This window comes from Sarcophilus harrisii, chromosome 6 (assembly GCF_902635505.1).
Source record: "Sarcophilus harrisii chromosome 6, mSarHar1.11, whole genome shotgun sequence".
Lineage (NCBI taxonomy): Eukaryota > Metazoa > Chordata > Mammalia > Dasyuromorphia > Dasyuridae > Sarcophilus > Sarcophilus harrisii.
This window is the reverse complement of record NC_045431.1, coordinates 53,322,891-53,339,205: the sequence shown is the minus strand read 5'-3', so window position 1 is coordinate 53,339,205 and position 16,315 is coordinate 53,322,891. Positions and strand designations below refer to the sequence as shown.

General features: G+C 39.6%; 1 protein-coding gene across 1 annotated transcript; it reads right to left on the bottom strand.

Moving 5' to 3' along the window:
* Window positions 1-14,079: 14,079 nt before the first annotated feature.
* LOC100934901 (RNA-binding motif protein, X chromosome-like) lies at window positions 14,080-15,633 on the bottom strand. Its single transcript, XM_031941953.1, has one exon. It carries the CDS (start codon window positions 15,459-15,461, stop codon window positions 14,295-14,297), a length of 1,167 nt encoding a protein of 388 aa, XP_031797813.1. The 5' UTR covers window positions 15,462-15,633; the 3' UTR covers window positions 14,080-14,294.
* Between the last annotated feature and the right edge of the window lie 682 nt (window positions 15,634-16,315).

Below are 16,315 nucleotides of genomic sequence, written 5' to 3'. Positions count from 1 at the left end.
TATGATTATATTAATAGATGTAGAAAATGTATTTCATAAAATCCAACACCCCTTCCTATTAAAAATACTAAAGAGTATAGGAATAAGTGGACTTTTCCTTAAAATGATCAGTAACTTCTATTTAAAACCATCAGCAAGCACCATATGTAACAGGTATAAACTAGAACCATTCCCAATAAGATCAGGTGTGAAACAAAGTTCCCCACTATCACCATTATTGTTCAATATTGAATTAGAAATATTAGCTTTAGCAATAAGAGAAGAAAAAGAAATGAAGGGAATTAGAGTAGGTAATGAGGAAACCAAATTAGCACTCTTTGCAAATGATATGATGATGGCATACTTAGAGAATCCTAGAGAATCAACCAAAAAACTAATAGAAACAATTCACAACTTTAGTAAAGTTGTAGGATACAAAATAAATCCACAGAAATCATTAGCTTTCTATATGTTATTAACAAAGTCCAGCAGCAAGAGATACAAAGAGAAATTTCATCTAAAATTACTATAGATAATATAAAATATTTGGGAGTCTATCTGCTAAAACAAAGTCAGAAACTATACAAACACAATTGCAAAACACTTTCCAAACAAAAAAAAAAAATCAGATGTAATATGGAAGAATATCAAATGTTTATGGGTGGTTTGAATTAATAAAATAAAAATGACAATACCAATCAAGCTCCTAAAAATTTTTTTCAGAGCTAGAAAACATAATAACAAAGTTCACCTAGAAGAAAAAACCATCAAGAATTTCAAGGAAATTAATGAAAACATGCAAATGAAGGTTTCCTTGTTGTACCAGACATAAAACTATGTTATAAAGCAGTGATCATCAAAACCATTTGGTACTTGCTAAGAAATAGTGTAGTGTATCAGTGGAATAGGTTAGGCTCATAACACACAATTGTCAATGACTATAGTAATTTAGTGTTTGAAAAACCCAAAGATTCCAGCTTCTAAGACAAGAACTCACTATTTGACAAAAATTTCTGGGAAAATTGTAAATTATTATTGCAGAAACCAGGCATTGATACACACCTAACATCCTACAGAAAAGATCAAAATGGGTTCATGATTTAGACATAAAGAGTGATACTATAAAAATTAGAAGAACAAAGGATAGTCTACCTTTTAGATCTGTGGAAAAGGAAGGAATCTGTGACAAAGAACCTCAAGAGTACATTATAGAATGCAAATAGATAATTTTGATTACGTTAAACAATTTTTGCACAAACAAAACTAATGCAAATGAAATTAGAAGGAAAGTGATAAAATGGGGAAAATTTTCATCCAAGAATTCTGGTAAAGATGTTATTTCTTGAATATATAGAGAAGTGACTTAAACTTGTAAGAATTCAAGTCATTCTCCAACTGATAAATGTTGAAAGGATATGAACAAATTTTCAGAGGAAGAAATTAAAACTATTTCTCCTCATATGAAAAAATGCTTTAAATCACTACTGATCAGAGAAATGCAAATTAAGACAATGCTGAGGTACCACTACACACCTTTTAGATTGGCTAAAATAACGGGAAAAGATAATGATGAATGGTGAAAGGGATATGGGAAAACTAGGACACCAATACATTGTTGGTGGAGTTGTGAACTGATCCAACCATTCTGGAGAGCCATTTGGAATTATCCCCCAAAACTATCAAAACTATCAAACTGTTCATTTCTACTGGGCCTGTATCACAAAGAGATCATAAAGGGTGAAAAAGGACCCGTATGTGCAAAAAAAAAAAAAAAAAAAATTCACAGCAGCCCTTTTTATAGAATGAAGGAACTGAAAACTGAGTGGATGCCCATCAGTTGAAAAATGGCTGACCAAGTTATGGTTTATGAATGTTATAGAATATTATTGTTCTATAAGAAATGATCAGCAGGAGGATTTCAGAGAGGCCTAGAGAGACTTATGTGAACTGACACTGAATGAAGTGACCAGTACCAAGGAAACGTATACGACAACAAAAAGATTATAGGATGGCATGCCTCTTTTCAACAGTGAGGCAATTCAGGGCAATTCCAATGGTCTTGTGATGGAGAGAGCCATCTGTACCCACAGGAACTGGCTGTGGATCACAACATAATATTTTCATTTTTTGTTGTTTGCTCACATTTTGTCTTCTCATTTTTTTCCTTTTTGTCTGATTTTTTATAGTGCAGCATGATGATTGTGGAATTATGTATAGAAGAATTGCACATATTGAACATAAAATGTATTATTTGCTGTCTAGTAAAAGTGGTGAAGGGGGGAGGAAGGCTGAAAAATTGTTTCCTATCTGATTCATAGAATCCTCTTCTCATGTGCATATAGGAAAGCTAACTAGAAAAAATTTTTTTAAGTTTCTGATATTATCCCTTTCTTCATTTAGAGAATTATTACTTTGTATATTGTTTGAAGATCTCTGGGATGAAAGAAAGAGAGGTCATATATCTTCTAAAATGATATAAAATAAGCAGGAATCTCATCTAAAGAATTACCAACAGATGATCATTTAGCTTTTATTCCAATGTGTTCAGTAAAAGAAATCCATTATTTTCCCTTTATCCTAAATATCTATACTTTCTATCTATTGCTTCAAATTCTGAATTCTAGATTCAAAAAGGCTAAATATAATTCTACTTTCACTTGATAAGCCTTCAGGTATTGTAAAGCTAAGTTCCCTTTCGGTTAAACATCTCAAATGTTTTCAATAAATCTATTTATGTGTTGAAACCTAGTGAGATAGCAATGGGAGCCATTTTGAAAATATTTCCTCCTCTGGGAGTCAAGATACCCATAGAGTAAAACTTTGAGTAGACTTAGATCAAAGTTAAGAAACAGCTTTTGCAAAGATACAACTATCTGTTGAGATACCATGATGGGCTTTGAGCCTCAGAGTAGGAGCCTGAATAGTGGGTTAATGCATTTGAACCAGGAAGCATTGGATTTTTTACACTGGACAATATAGAATGTGCACTAGGGAACATATAAGTCCTTCTGTGACAATTCTTTATTACATTAGAATAAAGAAGTATATTATCTATAAATCTATCTCTGCTTTGGCATTTTGTTTTCTTAATTTTATAATTGTGGGAATGGAGGGAAAGATGGATTTATTCGTTTGTTCTTTGTCCTTCCTTCTCAAAAAGGAGCATGACATTATAGACATGATGTTGTGACAAGCAAGTGAATTGGATTTAAATAAGGAAGGGCTGGGCAAGGTCACCTGCTTTACTTCCAGAGCTAATGAGTCCAATGGCCAGATATAGATCAAGGTGATTGGAGATGGCCTTGGATGCAGTGGGAGACCTCAGCCTTTTTAAGCTTTTTGAGCTAAGGTGTCAACAGGTTTTAGTTTGACTAAGGAGGCACCCCTTCAGTGATTAAGGTGAGTTGCAATTGAGGCAAAGAGTCTCCTCTTTCATTTAGTCCAAACAACAACTTAATAAATACGAGAGGGAAAGACCTGAGGGTTTCTAACCAAAGCAAAAATAATAGCTATTTCCATTCAATCTGAGTCAATCAGGACCTAAACAAGGACTCAATAGAGGCCAATCAATGAGAAACAGAGTGATTTTCTTTTAAGGCATGATTTTTAAAAAAAGAAATCTAGCTGGTAAATCCCAAATATCTTGGGAAAGTTCAGAGATTCAAAAGAACAACAACAAAAAAACTTTTAAGAGCTTTCTGTGATATTCTATATGGACAGAAGAAAGGAGGGAAAAGGAAATTATTTGCCTCATTTTAGAATAATAGAAAGGGAATCACAGTTTTTCTTAACAGAACATGAAAAAGCTAAAAACTCAAGTGCGAGAGATGCCCATGACAGCTAGATTTGTTCATTCTTTCCGATCAATGGTGGGTGAGATGGAGTCAGATGTTAGACAGGTGTGAAAAATCACATAAGGCTTCACCCACCCCAAAGTTGTATAGGCCTGAACCAATGCAATTTTTCCATGACCTCATTCACTTGCTACCTCACACTAACCCAAATATGGGCAGCAAGGCTCTTATTGGGCAAAGCTCAATTTCCTGCCCCTGGGGTAGCTCCTGACTGTAAGACCCATTCCTTCAGCCAACGAGGAGGAGGTCCAGTGGGGGCCGGGAGTTTGGCCCCCGGGACTAGTTAATCTGTCTGCATAAGGCCCTCCTCCTATTGCTTGTTCCTGGGGAGCAACAGCCCTTTCTAGGGAGAATGTATAACAAACCTTGCTTTAGCTCCTAGAGAGATCTCCTGCTCTCTCTCTCACCTTTCTGTCTGAGCCACACAGTTGTGGGGGCTCTTCCAGGATCACATGCCCTGGTGAGCGGGAAAGCTCTCAGTGCTAGCAGGTCAGTGCCCTGCCCGGTTTTAGGCCTGTAAGGGGCCGGGGCTTCTCCTTGCTCTCCAGGGTTATGGGGCCAGAAGCAGAGAGATTTGTGGCAAAGCATAAGTAAGAAACTCCCTGGCAAAATTCCCACCAGGTTGCTGGGAGGACAAAGCAGTCACACCACCCAGAGGTAAGCCCTGTGAGCCCTTTGAGTCAAGGGTTACAGACTCTGGAGGGTCTCTGGACAGGGTAGGCCTTTGGGGGACTGAGGGCTGGGGGCAACCCCACCGTAATTGGATGTGTGGAACTTAGATGCCATTCTCATTAAGATGGGCTCTTAATTAAGATGGGACATTTTGCAAGACCCCCAAATCCCAAATTGCATCCTTTAAGAGAAGTTCTCTTGGTTCAGGGAGGCATAGGATATGAGAATGCTCCCCTGAGTGCCACAGAAGTCAGGAACTTTAAGAAGGAAATGAGGCCCTTAATAGAGCTATTTGACCAATTCCTGGGCCCTAATCTTCTTATCTTGGGGAGAACTTAAATCTATTTTGAATGCGCTCTTCTCATAAGAAGAGAAGGGACTAATTAGACAAATGGAAGACACCTTCCAGCTGCAGGAATAGTCCTGCTTGACCAGAAATATCCTTTAGTAGATCCAAATTGGGATCACAGCAGCTCTCTAAGTTGGGGAAATATGAGGGATCTTAGAGAATTGATAATTACAAGAATTCAAATGCAGTAACAAAGGCCTAGAGCATGAAAAAGGCCTTTGGGGTGACGCAGGAAGGACGAGTCACCAGCTGAATATCTGAGCAGACTAAAAGATACCATAAGGAAGCACTCTGGGTTAGATCCTGATGACTAGGAGTAGAAAATACCTGGAAATTGCACTTTCTGACCAATATATCAGTAAGAAGTTAAGAAAGTAAAAGGATAGAATAATAAGAGCCTTTTCTGAGAGGGTTAGATTCTCTAAGGAGACTCTGGTGATTTGGGGGGTTAAAGGAGAAAATTTTCTTGTACCTATGACCATGCATTGTAAAATTTATATGGGAAAAAAAGGAAGCATTGGGCAGATGCATCCAAGCCAATGGCCAAGGGTACCTGTTCCCTTAAGCCCAGTCTAGATCCTCAGTAACCGATCCCAAATTCATAAGGGAACCTGTCCAAACCTGCTCACAGGAGGATTTAGGTACCAGCCCGAGTCCTGATCATGGGTGAGGAGTGATGAGGCAGAACTCAGGAGGGTGGTCATACAGGAGTGCATTTAACAAAACATCCTCAGGCTTATATACTCTATGCTAACGTAATACACTTACATCACTATAGCACACTGCGCATGTGCTAACAGGAGAATGCACAAGAGGGACCACATAATAACCCGCTATTGTGTGCAGATGTCTCTCTGCCACTTCAGTATAACTCTGCTTCAAGTACAACACAGTCATACCCCCTGACTTCTCAGGAAGTCCACGATGTTCTTGGGGGAATGGGGAGCCAAACCAAACACTGTCGGCAGGGTCCCTTCAGTGGGTCAAAGGGTTTTACACTTCACCCAGGGCTCCCCACTATCTGCGGCTCTCTACATCTCTCCCTTTCTTTTTGTTTTAATTGAAGCAGGAATACATCAGTGGTTAAATCCATAAAATGGCAGAGAACAAGTTTCAACATGGGGGAATCATACAGGCAAGTAATAATATAACAAGTAATATGAATAAACAAGATACTATAAAAGACTTCCATGAGTCCCAGAAGGAAGGTATAGAAAATAACTATTGCCTTGCATCTCTCATCTATTGAACTGCCTCATGTAGGTAGTGTGCATTTGTGGTCACCTGCTGTGAGTTATTGTTATATGTACAACAAGTGGAATTCACAACCACATACACACCTCCTTCAGCAGCCAAGAGATACCAAAGCCAATCTCATCACTTCATGTCTCAGGGAATGCAGTGATTGTTGCAGGTTCTGAAGTCTTGCATCAGTCTCATTAACAATTACTTTTATGATCATGGTAATGATCATTTGTCAATTACCATACATGTAGGGCTAACTGCCATGCTCTTTCAGGGGTGCACATAGTCAGAGGAGGAACCACCCGATGTTTCTTGGGTCTTTTGCGTTTCAAGGATTTTGCTTTTTGCATTTCCCTGTGATGGACAAAGCAGATATGGCATGAGCACCCATCTGATTCCTTCTCCACCTGTAGAGATACAAGCAAACCCTCTCCCCTAAGCAGTTAACCTATCTGGTCCTTTCCATTCACCACTTTCTGGGTCTCTCCACATCACCTGGCGATTATCTAAAGATAGTGGAGCTGCTCACACTGGACACTGACCTTCCGGTGGGCTATAAAACCTGTCTGCCGAAGCCAGTGCATCTTTGTCAAAAATCAAGAAGTTAATAGTATAAAAAGCTAGATTTAGAAGTTCTCTAGGGTTACCTGTGGCTCCCCCTTTCTTTTGTTTTTGGAGGAGCGTCTTAATGTCTCTGTTTCTCCTCTCTACAATTGCTACTATTACTTTGAGGATTAAAGGTTATGCCAGTGGTGTGTAAAATCTTATACTGTGCACAAAAGTGTGCAAAATGTTTAGAAGTATATGCAGGTCCATTGTCTGTTTTTATTGCTTGTGGCACACCCATAATGGCAAATGCTTGAATAAGGAATTCAGTGACCTCTCAGGCTGTCTCTTTTGCTGCTGATGTTGTAAAAGTAAAAAAAAGTAAAAAGTAAATCCTGAGAAGATATTAATAACAACATGGATAGAATATAAACGATCAAAAGATTTATAATGGATCACAACCACTTGTCAAATTTCAATGGGCTTCAAACCACAAGGGTTCTTCCCTGGAGGGAGCATAGGACCGGGGAAAGGAAGGCAAGCCGTACAGGCTTTTACTATGCTCCTAGCTTCCTCTCTTGTTATCCCAAATTGCAGGCACAAAGCTCATGCAGGAGGATGATATTTAGAATGAGATTCTTGGGCTGCCTGATATAGGGGAGTGCTGGCTAACATAGTGAGAAGGTGATCTACCTTTAACTTTCCATAAAAAATAGGTCCTGATATTATTGTTCTGTAAGAAATGACCGGCTTGGAGAGACCTACACGAACTGCTGTTGAGTGAAATGAGCAGAACCAGGAGATCATTATATACCTCAACAACGATCTGGGGGAGGGGGGGGGGAGGGGAAAAATGGGAACAGAAGTGAATGCAAGGAATAATGTTGTAAAAAATTACCCTGGCACAGGTTCTGTCAATAAAAAGTTATTTCTAAAATAATAAATAAATAAATAAGCAAATGAATAAATAAATAAATAAAAAAGAATGGAAACAAAACAAAAAAAAAAAAAAAAATAGGTCCTGGAAGATCAGTATGAGAATGGACAGGTAAAATATAATACTTACCTGGACATTTTCTCACTTGTTCCTGAAGTTCCCTAAAAAGCTGAAATACGTTAAAAGCTACAAATTTTATTTGGGCTGTGGCAATTCTTTATACCACCGAATAAGCCAAATCAGATGTTATATTTACATCTCCTGGGTGATAAGAGCTAGCATAATTGCATGCCACTCTTTCTGCTGAGTGGACTAAAAGGAAGTTCTGACTACTCATTTTATAGCTAAGTCAGGAGAATATATAGCACAAATGTAATGTTTGGTTGCATCTGTAAAGAAGTTTTGTCCTCTAAGAGGGATCTTAGAAACCTCTTCTTCAAAAACCCATGGCCAATTATGTATTAGCTGGACTATTCTTAACAGGAATCACTGTGTATGATTTATAGCTGTGACCAATAAAATTTGCCACTCTGGGATGGTTTCATGACATACATTAATTTGTACATTAGTATAGAAGGTGTATATCTTGTCAGGTCTTATCCCAGATAATTGTATTACTCATTTAATGGCTTTTAACAAGAGTCTAGCCACAAGCACTGGGTAAGGACTAAGGCTTTGACCTGGTTGTGCTGTTTTTACTAGGGATTTCCAATCATTAGGGGTTAGGATTTCATAAGCCAAATTCTCTAACAGCACCCTAACATAAGATGATATAGATCCATAGAGGGTGCAAACCTTTTTTTAGATCTTTGATAACTTCCACATTAAAAGCAGTGTGCCTTTTCCTGATCTGATCTGGAGGCCCACTGGGGTCTAGTTCTTCAATCACAGGGTAAGCTTCGATTCTCAATCCAAACATATCCTGTCCCTTCTCCTTTGCCTTAACCAGCCTCCTGTAAGTGGGACATAGGAGGATAAGATGGCAGCACTGGGGTGTCAGGGCATCATCTCCCCTTCTGTTCTGTCTCCCAACATGAAGGTGGAGTTGAGGGAGGAGGAGGAAAAAGTAGTGGGTCAAGAAGCAGGAGATCCACCAGGGTCACAGGCACAGGGGGCAGGTGGAGACGGGCTGAGAAATGGGAAGTGCCATGCCCCTCAAACCTCCAGTCCTTGTCAATGTGCAGCACCCTGGAGAGTTGTCAGCACCTTCTTTCTGCTAATTTTCCTCACTCTCCTTTGTTTGGCACCCTATACTACAAGCCCTCTTTTTTCCCTTATATATGTGATCTCTCAAAGCCAGTTTGATTACACTGTACATAAGAGTGTGAGCGGGCACTGTGCCAGGCCCCACGGTATGGGGGTACTTAGTTAGAAGTGTTCTCCCACTATCTCCCACTTCTCTGGCTCCAATATGTCCTCAGGGAGCCACGGAGACGTGAGCCCCACACTGTCTGAGAGCTCAGAGATCTGCTTCTGAGTCACTGACAAACCTTGCTCTTTTATTAACCTAACCAAGCACTTTTCATACTTCCCTCCAGGAGGGAGGCTGCTTTATTAGCACTTCCCCTTTTTAGCTGGAAAACCAAAGTGACTCGATTAGCTCTTGTCCAATCTTCCCACACCTGTTTAACCTCGCTCTGTGCCTGGGGGCCAGGGACTCCTCACCCCACTCGCACTGACCTTGTCAGCCCAGCTGCTGTGCGCCCTGCTCTCGAGAGCCCCACATTGGGGGGAGGGGGCCTAAGTGTCCAGACCTGCTCTTGGGAGGACTTCAGTACCAGCCTGAGTCCTGCTCCAGGGTGAGGAGTGAAGGGGCGGAGCTCACGAGGCATTTATTCTAAAAATCCTCAGCCTTATACCCTTATTCCCTACTACCCTTACAGAACTGTAGGATACTGAGCATGTGCTTACTATAGGGTACTGTGCTTGTAGGACCACATAAACAACTTGCTGTTGTGTGGGGATGACTCTTAAGCAACTTGTGACAGGTTGTCACATCCCCAACTGCTCAGGAAGGCTGAAATGTCCCTAAGGGTGATGGGGAGCCAAACCAGACACTCAGCAGGGTTTCTTTTATTTCACTAAAGGGTCCTATCCAATCCTATCTAACATAGTCTAAAAGGCATTATCTAGAATGATTAGATTGGAAGGGAAAGCTGAAGCCTTTGTAAGACAGATGGTGTTAAAAGAAGGATGGAAGCCAGTGGCCCAAGAAGACCAACAGGAGCCTGAAGGAGATGAGGAATTAGATGCAGAATGTGAAATTATGTTACAAGAATCTGAAGGGATTTCAGTGGGGGGGTTATACAAGATGGAGTCAGATCTCTGAGACAGTTGTGAAAATTGAGTAAGGCTTCACTCTCCCCAAAGATGGTGTAGGCCTGAACCAACACCCACCTCCACCTAACCCAAACATGGGCAGCAAGGCTCTTATTGGCCAAAGTACATTTTCCTGCCTCTGGGGTAGTTCCTGACCGCAAGACCCATTCCTTCAGCCAATGAGGAGGAGGCTCAATGGTGTCAGGGAGTTTTGCCTCAGGGACTAGTTAATCTGTCTGTATAAGGCCCTCCTCCTATTGCTTGACCCATGGTAGCTACTCCTCTTTCTCTCGGGAGAATGTATAATAAACCTTCCTTTAGCTCCTAGAGAGATCTCCTGCTATTTCATTATATGGTGGTCACTCACCTCTCTGTCTGAGCCACACAACAGCTTTTCCACAAGTCACATGCATCATAAATCTTTCTTATGTTCTTAGGGTTACTTATTCTTCTAAGTGTGAGGTTATTATTTAGCATTAATAGAATTGGTTGGAAAAATTGTGGTCAAAAGATATAAAGCCTGATCACCTAATTTAGTATTTTTTTGACCTTGGGTTTCAAGTGTCTGAGTCATTTTACTTATCTCAAAAACAGGTAGATTAGATTAAATCAGAGTCCCTTAACTTCTGATGATATGACAGCCTGGTGAAGTCTGTGGACCTCCTTTCATAATGATGCTGTTACCTACATTCATAATCAAAACAAATAATAAATTTCAGTTTTAATTTTATGAAAATAAAGATGTGATTTTTCCCACTCAAGTTAATATTCCAGGTAGAAGTTCCTGGACTAAGTGATTTCTTTCTCTCTCTCTGTCTTTTTTTTTTTTTTTCTAAATTCTAGATATATAATTATACATAAAAGTAAAATTATTTAATTCTTAAGTCTTCTGCTTTGTGATTATTATGCCTCCAAAGCACAAGACATTGCACAAATTTATATATAAACAGGTAAATACACATATCTATATGTACATTATATATATCAATACATACACATGTAATTACTACTGATTCAAATTCTATTTGGTTATTAAATTCAGAAAGAATTGGGCTTGTATTGTGCTTTTCCAATAACAGAGCTCAATTTTTGTTAGCTCTAAATGTCTACATAAATTAGGATAATTTCCCTATGTTTTATTTGTAAATGCCTCCATAAACTGTGACTAATGTTTTTAACATGATGCTATAATGTTAGTACAAAAGAAGTTGGTAGCAAATCCATACAAAAAGAAAGCAAATAATTGCCACTCCTGGTAGCAGGTTATTTTTTGGCATTGTCAAAATGAAAGTTTAAATTCCCAGCAAGGCATCACTAAGTAGTTTGAAGTTACTACTTAGTGTCTCTTGAAAGTGTTTAGTATTCTTTAATTCATTTTTATTTGCTTTTTTTTTTCCTTTTTATTCTTTTATTGACTCTTCTGAGACCTATCTCTTATCCATATTCCCATACCATCTTCACTGAATTATCTTAGGAATCTCAAACTCTTCACATAAAATAATAACCAAAATTGCTTAGCTATCTTTATCTTCATTGAAATTAGGAATAAATACAGAGCAATAAGATGTAATTTAAAGCCTGAGAAACCACAGTCACTGAATTAACTATAATGAAATTAAGGTACAATATAAAGCAGAAATATGGAAATTCAGAATTTTATTTTTCTTGGTCTTTGGTTAAATACAGAAAATATCCCATTACCCTTTCTCATACTGCCCCTTTTTGTAACTCAAAAAATATGGGAAAAGAAACATCAACAAAATTTAAATACATGTCACAGGGATGTGAGGGAGTGGAGTATAGATTTTCCATGTAAGCCACTGCAATTATTTCTCTTAAATTAGATCTTCCTCTATCTATAGGCCATGGTGCCTTTCTTTACACGAGGCCTCAGGAACTTTCTTAAAACTCCAACTCCAGTTTTCTATGGATTATACTGCTCTCCCTCCGACTTTAAAAAGTATCAATATATTTTGACAACCATTCTCTAGAATGTTCCCATCTCCAGAGCCCTGTGCATTATACTGTTCTCTCTTCCACTTTAAAGAGTATACATATATTTTGATGACCATTTTCTACAATGCTTAAGAATCTACTCTGTCCCAACTAAATATTTGTTGGATTGAAATGAATTGATTTAAGCAATGACCAGGGTGGTCAGAGTTAAAATTGAAATAATTGTTTGTAAATACATTTAAGGCTTTATATGATTAATTTTCTACTAATGTTTTCCTCTAGCTTCTTTTTATAGCAAAGTTGTGACCCTGGTATTTCAAAAATGAATTAATGGAGCTCACTCTCAGGCAAAATGGAAAAGATTTACATATAGGCCTAAGCACAAAATTATAACAGGTCTTATATGCCTGGTTGTATGCCTGTTAAGGAATGATCCTTACTTTTGTGCATAAGGTATCATAATTGCATCAACAGTTCTTATTTATATAGCACAACTAGTTTTGCAAATATGTGTGTGATGCTTGATACAGCATATTGAGGTAGGTTCTATTATTTTCCAAATTTTTTGTTTACTTATTTAATATTTTCCCCAGTTAAATTTAAACCTTTGTTTTTAAATTTTTTTTTTTTGTTTTTAAAATATTTGAATTCTGGGTTCCCTCCATTATCCCCACCTTCAATTAAGAAACCACTTGTGACGTTATGTAAAACATTCCCATAAAAGTCATGATGTGGAAAAAAACAAGATCTTCCACACTTATTTAAAAAAAAAAAATCGAGAAAGAAAAAGTTGAGAGACAGAAACAGAGAGATAGAGCAAAGAGACAGAGAGACACACACACACACAGAAAATGCTTTGATCTGTGTTCAGACACAATCAGTTCCTTCTCGGAGTATGGATAGGATTTTTCATCATAAGTCTTTCAGAGTAGTCGTGAATCATTGTACTGCTGAGAATAGCAAAGTCATTTACAGCTGGTCATCCCAGAACATTGCTATTACTTTGTATAAAGTACATTTCACTTTGCTTGAATTCATGGAGTACTTTCCAGGTTTTTGTTTGTTTGCTGTTGTTGTTGTTGGTTTGTTTGTTTGTTTTTTGGTTTTTTTTTTTTTTTTTGGTTTTTTTTTTTTTTTTCCTGAGAGCATCTTGCTCATCATTTCCCATAGAACAATAATATTCCATCACAAACATATATCACACTTTATTGAGCAATGGCTCAATAAATGAATTGCCTCAATTGATGAGCAGCCCCTCAATTTCCATTATTATTTCCCAATTTTTCAGATTTAAATATTGAGGGTCCATAATAGTAAGTGATGCTCAGGAACACAAGAGCTATTGTCTGACATTAGGCTTCAAACCCAGATCTTTACCCAGATCTTTCTGATTCCAAGTACAACTTTGTACTCATCATGTTATCCATAGCCCATTCAGCCCCAAGAACCTATACAACTTTTTTTAAGAAGATCAGAAACCTTTAAAAGGATGATCACATCTTAGAGGTTTACAAATCTTATTCAATGATATTTTAAAAATATTTTTAAGGTATCTTAAGAATCAATTTCAGACATATACAAAAATATAAAATGATAATTGTTGGGGGAACTGGTCAAACCTTTTATTTAAATTCTGTAGTTGTTTAATACACGTAAATGTTTTCTTTGTTGTTTTTTGTTTTTTTTGTTTTGTTTTTTATTTGAGAGGATGGTCTTGTAGATCCACAAGAAAATGACGGAATGGCAAACTGTAGTCATGACTATCCATTTGTGGTTTTAAGTTTACTGTTTTTTTTTTTTTAACATTTTTTTCTTCACTAAGCATCTAATATACTGGAAAATCTTGCATAGATATCAGTTTCAAAAAAAAAACAATCTGAAATCTTAAGGATCAGCATTACCCCCAACCACCTTCCAAAATAGCTAAATTGGCTTAGAATGACAAGTTTGAACAAGTAGAAGGATCCATATTTCCATTTTAGATGGTTGGATGTTTGTGGAAGATCTTAAGAACTGCTGGTTTCAACTGGTAGGAAAACCGGATTGGACGTAGCTTTTCAGGAAAACTTTTACTTTGGAACTTTACAACACTGGTACACAGAGCTCAAATCTCACACATTTAACATCTGTTTTTTGGAAAGAAATAAACAAATTTGAAATGAAATTAAACATTGCTTTAACTTGTTCTTCATGAAAGCATAAAAATCATGGAGTGGAACTTAACAGGCAAAAGAAAAGGAAAAACAATTTTGTTTCCTTTTTAGTAGTCCTCTGGTAATAAAAATAGAACAAGCTCAACTTGCTGTGGGTGTGTTTGTGAATGTGTGTGTGTGTGTGTGTGTGTGTGTGTTGTGTGTAAGTGCGTGCGTGATTGTGCATGTGTGTGTGCGCGTGTGTTTTGAAAGGGAGTTTGCTCCCAAAATCGGGGGTTTTCTCTTTAATATCTGCTTCGGCCTCCTCTTCTATCAGACCGGCTGCCCCCGCGGCCACCCCTCGGGGCTCCCCGCCTTGAGCCGCTGTAGGAATCACACGGAGGCGGGTATCCTCTATCCATGGAAGGGGGAAGCCCTCGGTCTTGCCGGCCCACGCGGTCTCCTCGGCCGCTGGAGTAGATATCGCTGCGGCTGCTTGAGTAACTCTCTCTGCTTCCGCCGTAGCCGTCCCTGCTGTAGTCATCGTAGCGGCTGCTGCCCCCGTAAGATGGAGGGGGCCCTCGAGCAGGGGGGGCGCTGTGCGAGTTACCGTAGCTCTCGTACGGGTCTCTGTAGGAGCCTCCGCTGGGGTGGTCCGAGTAGTCCCTGTCGCGGTCGCTGTATCCTCTGGACTGGTAGTCATCGCGCGAACCCGAGTGCCCGTAGTCGCAATACGCAAAATCTCTCGGAGGAGGGGCATAATCTCTGTTGTCTCGAGAACTCTGATAATCCCTGCTTGAATAACTGTCCTTAGTGTTATAACCGTCATCTCTTGGGGACATGTACACTTCCCTTCGGGACGGCATGGGCTCCCGTCGGGACGGCCCTCCATAGTTGTCTCTCCCACGTGATATCGGATCTCGTCCTCCCATTCCACTACTGCTGCGCACTGGGCCCGAAGGTGCAGACCTTTTAGGGGGGGGCCCCCCGCCACTACGTGGCGGGGGGCCGCGTTTTACTGGAAGGGGTCCCCTGGAAGACCCCATGTTGAAGTGAAGCGAGTATCGGCTGTCGTCCATATGCCCTCCATGTGAGGGGGGCCCCCTGGTTCCTCCCCCGCTGCCTCCTCTTCCGCCTCCTCTCAGGCCTCTGGGAGGGCCTCTGCTTCTTGGGGGCGGCGGCGGCCCTCGTCTACCGCCACTTTCAAACTTGGGCTTCGTGGCTCGTTCAACTTTAACCGATTTCCCGTCCAGGAGCTTCCCGTTCATGTCTCTGGCAGCATCCTTTGCATCGGCGGGGCTTTCGAAAGTAATAAAAGCAAACCCCCTCGATTTGCTGGTTTCCCGGTCTTTCATCAGCAGTACTTCCACTATCCGCCCATATTTCCCGAACACGGCTTCCAGGGCCTTCTCGTTGGTTTCGGTATTGAGTCCGCCCACGAACAGCTTCCCGGGACGATCTGCTTCAACCATTTCTGGTCTTGTTAGGTTCGATCAGGCAGGAGGGGTACAGGTGAGGGCGCTGGGCTCCCCGGCTACTTCAGGCTTCACCGACTTTGGCTTCCCGCCGCCGCGGCCACGCGCTCTGAGGCTCGGCTCTGTGCCCGCGCGTTCCAGCCCCCTCGGTCTCCAAGGCCGCCGCACTACCTAGACAACGAGAAGCGCCGCGACGTAAATACGCAGATCCGCCGTGATCCCTTTCATGCAACGTTTTACTTTGACAATTTAGGTTCTTTGATACGCCAAGCCCCACAGAAGTTACAAATAAGCCCCCCTGGCCTCTGCTACTTCTTTATTTTAATGAGTCACTGAACATTTTATTATAACCGAGAAAAGAATTTTTAATTTTGGCCACCCTTACTCACCAAAACCATCTTCTAAAGCTTAGAAAGTAAACATTCAGTGGTTGAAATGTGCACAGTTCTGAAATGAATCACTTGGTGGCCTTGAAGCCATCATCATTGTTATCATCATTTTCATCACCACAAATTATGTGGGCAAGTCCTTGTGAAAAATGGAGCTTTTGGACCAATATGAATTTGGCTTTTTTTTTTTTTTTTCAGAATCAATCTAATGGTTCCATGTAAGTGTTGTACTCTACCTATGAACTATGTTAACACATCTTTAAAATATAAGATAGAACCTCCCAACATAGATTAGAACTTTTGTTTTTTTGTTGTTGTTGTTTAAAAAGAAATATCTAAATATGCTCAGCAATTGAAATTTGAGTATTTCTCTTTAACATATTACAGATTCTAATACATATATCTTTCAAATATCACCAACTCTGGAAAATTAGGAGATATGTGCCTTTAAAATCACTTAAA